The sequence below is a fragment of the Scyliorhinus canicula genome, chromosome 11 (genome assembly GCF_902713615.1).
Source record: "Scyliorhinus canicula chromosome 11, sScyCan1.1, whole genome shotgun sequence".
NCBI lineage: Eukaryota > Metazoa > Chordata > Chondrichthyes > Carcharhiniformes > Scyliorhinidae > Scyliorhinus > Scyliorhinus canicula.
In genome coordinates this window covers 144,790,529-144,801,175 of record NC_052156.1, presented here as the reverse complement: position 1 = coordinate 144,801,175, position 10,647 = coordinate 144,790,529, and the positions used below count along the sequence as shown (strand labels likewise).

Below are 10,647 nucleotides of genomic sequence, written 5' to 3'. Positions count from 1 at the left end.
GGCTGTGGAAGAATTAAAGAAAGCCGTCAACGCAGCACCCGCGCTACAAGTTCCAGGCCCGCTCTCCCCCTATGCAATAGAGGTAGCTAGCACCGATCTGACCCTCTCGGCCGTGCTCCTTCAGGAACGGCACGAGCAGCTACGACCAGTGGCTTATGCCTCCAGACTGTTAGACCCCGTAGAACAAGGATTTCTAGCCTGTGAGAGGCACATACTAGCAGTATTTTGGGCAGTTCAGTACTTCTCGTACATTACCGGACTCAATCCCATCACCATTTTGACCGAACACACCCCCACACAGTTACTTTTAGACGATCGACTGAAGGACGGTTCAGTGAGCCAGATAAGAGCAGCTAGATGGACACTTCTGTTACAAGGACGGGACATAACAGTTAAACGAACCAAGACACACACATTTTTAGCGGACAACCTACAGTATCCAGGACAACCCCTGATTGCGAGATAGTAGCCCCCCTACACAACAGAGGACCCTTCATTGCCAAAACGCCCCCCAGGAAGATAGGGAATTCAAGCCAGAGCCCCCAGCACACAGGCACGTGTGCCCATTGAAAATATATGTGGACGGTTCATCCACAGTTTTAGATGGAGAACGCATCACTGGATGCGGGATTTATGTTGAGGATGCGCAGGGATGCGCTTTAGAGGAGATATCTCTAAAATTACCAGGTCACTTAGGCGCGCAGGCAGCAGAGCTCGCGGCCATTGCATATATAGTGGATCACCCAGATTCGTTCCCCAGCCCAGCAAACATTTATTCGGACAGTTTATATGTCTGCAACAGCCTCACAGACTTTCTACTCCTGTGGAGGACAAGAGGTTTTGTCTCCGCGGACGGGAAACCCCTTCCATCAGCCCCATTGCTCCGCCATATCCTAGAGAAGGCAAAGGATAGGACGTATGGCATTATCAAAGTTAGAAGCCACCATAGGTCATCCCCCCCGGAAATGTAAAAGCCGACGCACTGGCTAAAGCAGGTTCCAGGCGAGGTCATTTTTGGACACCCCCAGCTAGAGCACCAGCTAGCGCCCCTGTGAGTGCAGTTCAGGTCTCACAGACAGAAATAGAAGATTTAGTACAGACGCAGAAGCAGGACGAAAATCTCCGGGAGATTTTAAAAGGAAACTTTGTGGCCCAGTACGATAAATTCAAACACGCTTTGATTACACATGAGGGTGTGATCATTAAAGATAAATTGTATGTGGTTCCTGAAAAGGACAGGAATCAAATGATTGCCTTATTCCATGATGGTCATGGACACCAAGGGATCGACCCTACCACTACACACCTTAGACAACTCTGTTGGTGGCCCAACCTAAGACAAGATGTTACCCACTATATAGAGAATTGTTAAATTTGTGCACAGAATAACCCGGAGAGGTATTCAAAGAAGGCACAACTCAGCCACACTCGCCCCGTTAATGGCCCCTGGACAAACCTCCAGATCAATTTTATAGGCCCATTGCCCCCTTGCAGGAATGGCTATAAATATGTTCTGGTGGTCATAGATACCTTTACCAAATGGGTAGAGGCATTCCCTTCACGCACCAACACAGTAAAGACAGCTGCAAAGATCCTGACCCACCACATCTTTACGAGATGGGGACTCCCCAGAAGTATAGAATCAGATCAGGGATCTCATTTTACAGGACGGGTCATGAAGAACGTCCTGACCATATTCGGAATCAAACAGAATTTTTACATTGCGTATCACTCCCAGTCAAGCGGGATAGTGGAAAGCATGAATCGGACTCTAAAATCGACCCTTAGAAAGATGGTGCAGGAGAACAATTCGACTTGGGATTCAGTGCTCCCATTCACTCTTATGTTTATAAGAAACACTTTCATCATCTACAGGTTTCACCCCACACACACTCATGACCGGACGCCCTATGAAAGGATCAGAATTCCTTTTAGGACTCGACATGACCAGCCCAGAAGTGACGGCCCTCACACACGAAAAAGCAGTTAAACAATTAATTGAGACTGTAAGGTCTGCTCAGCTAGCAGCACAGTAAAATTGGGTAAAAGGAGGAAACAGAGCAAGGCCTGTTTCAACAAAAATGTCCACCCCACAGAATTTCAGGTTGGGCAACAAGTAATGTTATCTGTTTACAACCCCAGCATGTTTTTGGCACCAAATTTTCCGGCCCGTACTCAATTTCGGACAAAATCAGCCCCTCAGTATACACAGTTCGGTGGACCCCTGCCCCGCGCGCCCCCCCCCCCCTCACCGTCTGTAGCCTCGCGACTGTTGCTCTGTTTACTTGCTATAAATATAGCAATCAATATGGTCGCCTTCCTTAATCCGAATTATGTTTACAGTTAGAGTCGCCAGGTATCTCTCGATACCGCCACAAGGTTCAACCCAAATACTGATCAAAGAGCCAATGCCCCAGTTAGTTAGTTCAAAGTCAATACTATTTAATTACACACACAATAATATCTACTCATGCACAAAGTACTACAAACTAAACTATCTTGTTATAACCTGCCTGCTTACCATTGGCTGGGGATTAATGACAATCCCACAATCCTATGTAAGTATGAGCTTCCCCAATGAGGGGGGGCGGAGAAATCATTAGCAGACTCACTGCATAAATAGAGCTGGTCAGTTTGGAACCAGCAGAGAGAGAGGAGTGAGCAGCAAGGGAAGTTGCTGCTGCTGTTGTGTGTATATCTATGTTATTGTAAATAAATGTTATTTCTTTCTATCCTTCAACTCATGCTGGATTCTTTGTGGCCCTCACAAAACTGGCGACGAGGATTAAAGTGGATACCTGTCTACGCTGCTGAAGCCACCTCCCTGGATTTTTGTTGGATACAGGTTGGAAGTTGTTTTCTATTACACCATGCCTCTGTATGGACGTTTGGATGTTTTCGATGCTGCGCTGGAAAGCTGGAACCAGTACGCACAAAGGATGTGTTACTATTTCCGGGCAAACAACATCACTGAAAACAGCGCAAGGTGGTCATATTGCTCACCGCCTGCGTCCTGCATACATCTGGGGTGATTAGGAGCTGGGGTGTTTATTTGGGGTTTGGGGTATTTATCTCTTGGTTTGGGGTGTTTATTTAGGCTGGGGTGTTTATCTCGGGGTTTGGGGTGTTTATCACGGGGTTGGGGTGTTTATCTCGGAATTTGGGGTGTTTATTTGGGTTGGGGTGTCTATCCCGGGGTTTGGGGTGTTTCTTCGGGGGTTGGGGTGTTTATATCGGGGTTTGGGGTGTTTATTTGGGGTCGGGGTGTTTATTTGGGTTGGAGTGTTTATCTCGGGGTTGGGGTGTTTATCTCGGGATTTGGGGTGTTTATCTCGGGGTTTGGGGTGTTTATTTGGGGTTGGGGTGTTTATTTGGGTTGAGGTGTTTATTTGGGTTGGGTGTTTATTTGGGGTGTGGGTGTGTGTTTGGGTTTGGGTGAGTATTTGGGTTGGGGTGTTTATTTGGGTTGGGTGTTTATTTGGGGTGTGGGTGTTTGTTTGGGTGTCTATTTGGGGTATGGGTGTTTATTTGGAGTTGGGTTGGGGCGTTTATTTGGGGTTGGGTTAGGGCGTTTATTTGGTGTTTGGGTGTTTATTTGGGTTTGGGTGTGTATTTGGGTCGGGGTGTTTATTTGGGTTGAGTGTTTATTTGGGGTTGGGGTGTTTATTTGGTGTTTGGGTGTTTATTTGGGCTGGGATGTTTATTTGGGGTGTTTATTTGGTGTTTGGGTGTTTATTTGGGGTTTGGGTGTTTATTTGGGTTTGGGGTGTTTATGTTTTCCCGCTCTTAACGGTTGCCTCATCCGGGTCTTCTCCCCATGTGCGCATGCGTCGCCGCTAAGTCTCCTGGGAGTTGGTGTTCTCCGCAGAGACGGCCGGTAAAATAAACTGGGAATGGGGGCGGCCCTGGGGCCCGGGGCGGTGGTAGGCGGGCGCCGGGCTGGAGGCCGCACAGCCGGTATTTCTGGGTGTTGTGAGTCGGTGTTTGGCTGATTGAGGTTTGAGCGCTACCTTTCTGTGTCCGCAGGTTTCCGGGATGCTGCTGAGTTCCGGAGGCTACAGGTCATGTTGGAGGCTGCTGGCCGGTGGAGGCCTCCTGAAGCCACTGCCAGCCTGCTGGAGCGGGGATGGTGGCGCGGCCCTGAGCTCTGCCAGCTGCCCGACTAAAGGGGAGAGATGGCGTTTCCAGTCCACATCTGTAATCACTGATTGCAGCCAAAAGATGTTGGATCCCCTGGGCACTAACCAACTATATTGTTCCCCTAGCAGTGGAGAGCGATTGATTACTCAGAGTTTATCAATCCTGGCATCTCAGATCACAGCAACTCGACCAAACTGCCCACTGGAAAGTGTGCAATGTATCCCGCAACTAACACTCTGCAAAGCACCAAGTCAGCACACAAGAAAAATGCCGCAGTTCCAAACTGAGGGAAGGCTAATGACGAATCGCAGTTTACTCAGCAATTACTACCTGGCTCCCAGAATTGTGCACATTAGTCCCGGCAGTTCCACACTCCTGACCCACAGACCATTCTCACAGTCCAAATCAAATAGAAGCTCAAGGAGCCAAGTCGTGAGACCTCGGATCAGACTGCGGACTAAGTTCATGGTGATATGCCTCTTTGGGGCTGCAGTAATGGGATTGTGGTTCTATGTCCACTTGGAAAAAGAGCAGCAGCAAAAGATAAGACGCCAGGAGCAGTTAAAGAAGTTAGCACTTGGTCAAGGCGATTTCAATTTGTTGGATCAGACTGGAAAATCGAGAACTAAGAAGGACTTCTTTGGCCAGTGGGTGCTGCTATACTTTGGGTTCACCCACTGCCCCGACATCTGCCCTGATGAGCTGGATAAGATATCCAGCGTTGTGCAGATCTTGGATAAGGATGGAGCACTATCTCCAGTCCAGCCCATCTTCATCACAGTGGATCCAGAGAGAGATGGGGTCGAAGAGATGGCACGGTACATCAAGGATTTCCACTCTCGCATGGTGGGCCTGACGGGGACCGCCGAACAGATTAAAGATCTGGGGAAGGCGTTCCGGGTATATTACAGTGCCGGTCCCAAGGATGAAGACAATGATTACATTGTGGACCACACCATCATTATCTACCTTCTAAATCCAGATGGGCTTTTCACTGATTACTACAATAGGAACAAAAGTGATCAGGAAATTGCTGAGAGTATCCGCAGTCACATGAAAACCTATGTTCATCTCTTCAATTGATGGCAAATAAGAGGTTCTTGGAGAATGTTTGTGCCAGCATCTGTTACAGGAATGGAATTTGTTAAAGGCTGCTCACCCACCTCACCTTGCCAGACATATGTTTGGCCTTTTCATTCTATTGTGGCTTACAACCTGTTGCATTATGCTCTAATACCCAACCGCAACTCAACTGAATGGAAGACTTTGGCAGCAATTATAACTTAACAAGTTTAATTAACTGATTGATTAGAATATCAGACTATGCAAGGTAATGCTTGTACAAAATTTGGATGTTGACTTGCAGTTCGGTGCAGGATAAATTTAGTTACCAGAAATTTGAATGTCGGACAATGCTGCTCACACATTGCTGGACAAGTGAATGTGGGGGAAGGGGGAGTACTCCCTTAATAAATTCCACTGTAACTGTTTGGAATAGCCCTGTGCCAAAGCCTAATTTTAATATGGCAATTTAGTCACAAATTAACCACCAAGAATAATGTGAGGAGAAAGACTTGCATTTATACAGTAACTTGCATGACTTCAGATCGTCCCAAAGTGCGTTATGAGTGATGAAGTACTATTCAAGTGTTGTAAGAAATGCAGCAACCGATTTGCTTGCATTAAGCTTCCAAAAATAATAATGTGATGATAATCAGAAACTTGTTTATTGTGATGTTGATTGAGGAATAAATATCGTTCAGGACATACTCTTTTGCTCTTCTATGAAATAATCCACCTGAGAAGGCAATAGAGGCCTGGGTTTTATGTCTAATCAGAAAGATGGCACAGGAAGGCATACATTTCTAATCCCAAGCTGTAATTTGCCATCAAACTCTACTCTTGACTATCTTGGAGGACTGGATTCGAAATGGAACAATTTCAGGAGGTTCTGATGTACAGTTTATGCAGGTTTACCTATGTTCCCTAAGAGATAGAATGTCCAGGTATCTGCATCTTTTGACATTCCAATAAATTATATTATTAAATGTCAATTGAATTCTGAATGTAACTAATCTACCATTGACAATGTGAATTTAACCAACTGGTATATGAGGCATTTATATAATGGCTGTTTTCATCCAGGGTCTGTACACAGAATAAATTGAGAATAGATTAAAATAACACAAAGTAAAATGGTGAATTATGTTTCATAATGCTGATGTGCTGATCATTGCTCGGCACAACATCGAGGGCCGAAGGGCCTGTTCTGTGCTGTACTGTTCTATGTTCTATGTAAAAGGTCAGGGGTTGAGATAACAGGTAACGTTGCTAGTGCCAGGAATGTGACAGAATTTCTACCACCTTCTTACCCAGGATGGTCTAAAAACAAAGAACAAGGCATATTCGGTGAGAGAAATTGATCCAAAAAAATTATTCAGAGCAAATATATGTCTTGAGGATGTTTCGACTCATGGGAGAGACTAGAACCAGGGGGCACTGTGTTCTCTCTTTTAAGTCTCGAAATGAGAATTTATTTTCTCTGAACGTTGTTAGTATGTGGAGTTCTCTTCCCCAGAAAGCAGTGGAGGCTGGGTCATGGAGTTTATTCAAGGCAGAGTTGGGTGGCACGGTAGCACAGTGGTTAGCGTTGTTGCTTCACAGCGCCAGGGTCCCAGGTTTGATTCCCAGCTTGGGTCACTGTGCGGAGTCTGCACGTTCTCCCCGTCTCTGCATGGGGTTCCGGTTTCCTCCCACAAGTCCTGAAGGACGTGCTGTTAGGAAAATTGGACATTCTGAATTTTCCCTCACAGTAACTTAATTGCAGTGTTAATGTAAGCCTACTTGTGACAATAATAAAGATAAAAATATTTTTGATAGTCCAAGGGAGTCACGGTTATGGGACACAGACAGGAAAATGGAGTTGAGAGAGTTGAATGGTGGATCTTATTGAATGGTGGAGCAGGCTAAAGGGGCCGATTGCCTACTCTTGCTCTTGAATCCTATGTTATTGTGTTCTAATACCGCTACATTTCTGAATTTTTACCCACCAGTAGGTCAACTTTTTTGCAGCTGGAAGTTCTAAATGAAACCAAATTATTGAAACAAATTTCATAAAATCAGATGACAGGCAGGCACTAACTAGACTCTGGGATTAACGCAACTTTGCCTTCGGAGCGGTCTATACCAATCTTGCTCCCCTGCCCATTCCTCTTACAGTTTTTCAAATACTTGTCTAGCTGGAGTATTGCATTTAATTCTGGGCAGTTCACTTTAGGAACGATGCTAGAGAGGGCGTGTAGGTGATTTACTAGAATGGTATTGGGGTGAGCGACTTCAGTTATGTGGAGAGACTAGAGGACATGAGGTTGTTCTCCTTAGAACAGTGAAAATTAATAATACAGTAGCAAGAGCAGAACCTTCAGAGGTCATCAAAAAAAAAGTAAATGAGGGAAAAAATAAAATGAGAATAGATTAACAACTAATATAAAGCATATAAATAATATAAATAGTAATCGAGTGAAGGGCAGGCAGGTTAGCCTCCAAAAAGCAAATCTTCTTGAGGCAAAAGGCATGAATGAGGTACTTAATCAATACTTCACATTTGTCTTCACTAATGAAGAGGATGTTGCTAATGTAGTCGTAAAATACGATGCAGTAGTGATATTGAATAGGATAAACTAGGTGAAGAGGGTGTATTCAAAAGGTTAGCAGTCCTGAAACTACTAAAGTCACCTGGTTTGGATGGGATACTGAAGGAAGTGAGAATGTAAATTACAGAGGGTCTGACCATGATCAATAACCACTTGCATTTCTATGAACAAGGAGCAGGAGTAAGCCATTCACTCTCTCAAGCCTGCTCCACCATTTAATAAGATCATGGCTGATCTGTTAACCTTAAATCTGCATTCCGCTTACATATGACAACCTATCACCCACTTGCTTACCAAGAATTTATCCACCTCCATCTTAAAAATAGTTAAAGACTCTGCTTCCACCTTTGCAGGAAGAGAGTTCAAAAGACTGATGATACTCTGAGTGAAAAAAATTATCTTAATCTCCGTTTTAAATAGGCGGCCTTTTATTTTTTAGTGGATTCTCCCTCAAGAGGAAACAGCCTCTCCACAACTACCCTTTAAAACGTGTGGAGCATGATGTGCTATCTGTGTTGGTCGAACATCGACTGCAACTGGATGCAGTAAAATGAGAAACAGGCTTCCGGCACAGGAGATGGTCCAACACTGTTTTATTGAACCTGCTGATTGCTGTACATAATCTGCTGTGGGTTGACACTCTATTAACCTAACTGATAACCTCCTACTGGCTTGACCAGACTAGCTCTCTATCACATGGTGATGATGTTCATTGGCCTGTGCACTGCGACTATCTCCCTGGCCGTGTCCTGTGAGAGAGAGAGAGCCTTAATGTCCTGTGAGCTTTATAGTGGTGGTGTCCTGTCTGGTGATTGGTTGTTCTGTGTCGTGGGTGTTCATTGGTTATCCTGTGTGTCAATCACTGCCTGTCTGCATCTCATGATATACATGAGTAGATATTATGACATCTCCCCCTTTTAAAATAAATTTTGGAACGTGGCTGTATATGCATGCATACCTATGTACAAGTGGGGAATGAATGAACATATGTACATGGGAAGGTGTGTATCGTGCGGATACAGAACAAACTGAACAAAATGTACAAGATTTAAGTCTATAGATTCAGTCTTTGTGGTGGGCGACGGATTTGTGTCGATCGCCACAGAGGTGGAGGGGGGGATACCGTGTGCACCTAGACAGGCGGGATGGCTTCCATCTCTGTGGCCTTGTGGACAGGTGGGATCGCTGCCAGATCGGTGGCCTCGTGGTGCAAGACGTCCTGAGGAGGCATGATGACATGCGGAGAAGTGCAGTCGGATGATGGGCAGGGAACTTTACGCAGCGCCCTCCTGTTGCGCTGTAAAATGGAGCCATCAGCCATTTGGACAACAAAAGACCTGGGAACAGCCTGTCTGACAACAACAGCTGGGGCTGACCAACCTCCCTCAGGCAGCTGAACGCAAACAACATTGTCTGAAGCCAGCGCAGGCAGATTCGTGGCATGAGCATCATACGTGTTCTTTTGCTGGTCCCTGGATCGCTGCACCTTCTGCAGCACCGTGAGGTGGTCAAGGTCTGGAACATGGATGGCTGGAACAGTCGTCCTCAGGTTGCGGTTCATGAGCAACTGCGCCGGAGACAAACCAGTTGACAGAGCGGTTGCCCTGTATGTCAATAGATCCAGGTTGAAATCCGAGGCTGAGTCTGCAGCCTTGCACAGCAACCGCTTGACAATGTGGGCCCCTTTCTTGGCCTTCCCGTTTGATTGCGGGTAATGGGCACTGGATGTGATGTGACTAAAGTGGAAGGATCGTGCAAAGTCGGACCACTCTTGGCTGTAGAAATATGGACCGTTGTCACTCATTACCGTGAGTGGTATCCCATGCCTGGCAAACGTCTATTTGCAGGCTTTGATGATGGACTTTGACGTGAGGTCCAACAGTTTCACCACTTCCAGGTAGCTGGAGAAGTAGTCGACCAGGAGCACGTAATCACGCCCATTGGCGCGAAAGAGGTCTATCCCCACCTTGGACCACGGAGAGGTCACAATCTTATGCTGTTGCAGCGTTTCCTTTGGCTGAGCTGGTTGAAACTTCCGGCATGTTGTGCAGTTGAGGACTGTGTTGGCAATGTCCTGGCTGATGCCAGGCCAGTAAACTGCCTGCCGAGCTCTGCGTCGACATTTATCGACCCCCAGGTGACCCTCATGGATCTGTCTGAGCACCATGTTTTGCATGCTTTAGGGAATGACGATTCTATCTAGTTTAAGAAGGATCCCCTCAACAACCGTCAGCTCATCCTTAACGTTGAAGAACTGGGGGCACTGCCCCTTTTGCCAGCCGTAGGCGAGGTGCTGCATCACGCACTGCAGAAGGGGATCTTTGGCAGTTTCTTCGCATATTTGTATAACTCGTTCATCAGTGGCTGGGAGGTTGCTTGCACACAGCTGCACCTGTGCTTCAATGTGGCGAATGAAGTCGCTCTGTTCACATGGCATGGTGATGGACCTGGATAGGGCATCCGCGATGATCAGCTCCTTGCCCGGAGTGTAGACGAGTTCAAAATCACATCGGCGAAGACAAAGAAGAATTAGCTGCAGCCGAGGTGTCATGTCATTTAAATCCTTTTGGATTATATGGACTAAAGACCTGTGGCCTGTTTCCAACGTGAACTTTGGCAGGCCGTATACATAGTCATGAAACTTGACTATTCCTGTCAGGAGACCCAAGCACTCCTTTTCGATCTGGGCATACCGTTGTTCGGTAGGAGTCATGGCCCTGGAGGCGTATGCCACTGGAGCCCAGGATGAGGAGTCGTCTCGCTGGAGGAACACCGCCCCAATGCCGTCCTGGCTTTCGTCTGTGGATATCTTGGTATCCTTGGTTGGGTCAAAGAATGCCAGTACTGGAGCTGT

General features: G+C 46.4%; 1 protein-coding gene across 1 annotated transcript; it reads left to right on the top strand.

Moving 5' to 3' along the window:
* The first annotated feature begins 3,830 nt into the window (after window positions 1-3,830).
* On the top strand, window positions 3,831-6,336 carry LOC119973463 (protein SCO2 homolog, mitochondrial). The gene is made up of 2 exons (XM_038811650.1): window positions 3,831-3,877; window positions 4,027-6,336. Exon 2 carries the CDS (start codon window positions 4,036-4,038, stop codon window positions 5,221-5,223), a length of 1,188 nt encoding a protein of 395 aa, XP_038667578.1. The 5' UTR covers window positions 3,831-3,877; window positions 4,027-4,035; the 3' UTR covers window positions 5,224-6,336.
* Window positions 6,337-10,647: the final 4,311 nt, after the last annotated feature.

Excerpts from the sequence above, each read along its gene's own strand:
- LOC119973463 (XM_038811650.1), top strand. The coding sequence starts at position 4,036 with ATGCTGCTGAGTTCCGGAGGCTACAGGTCATGTTGGAGGCTGCTGGCC.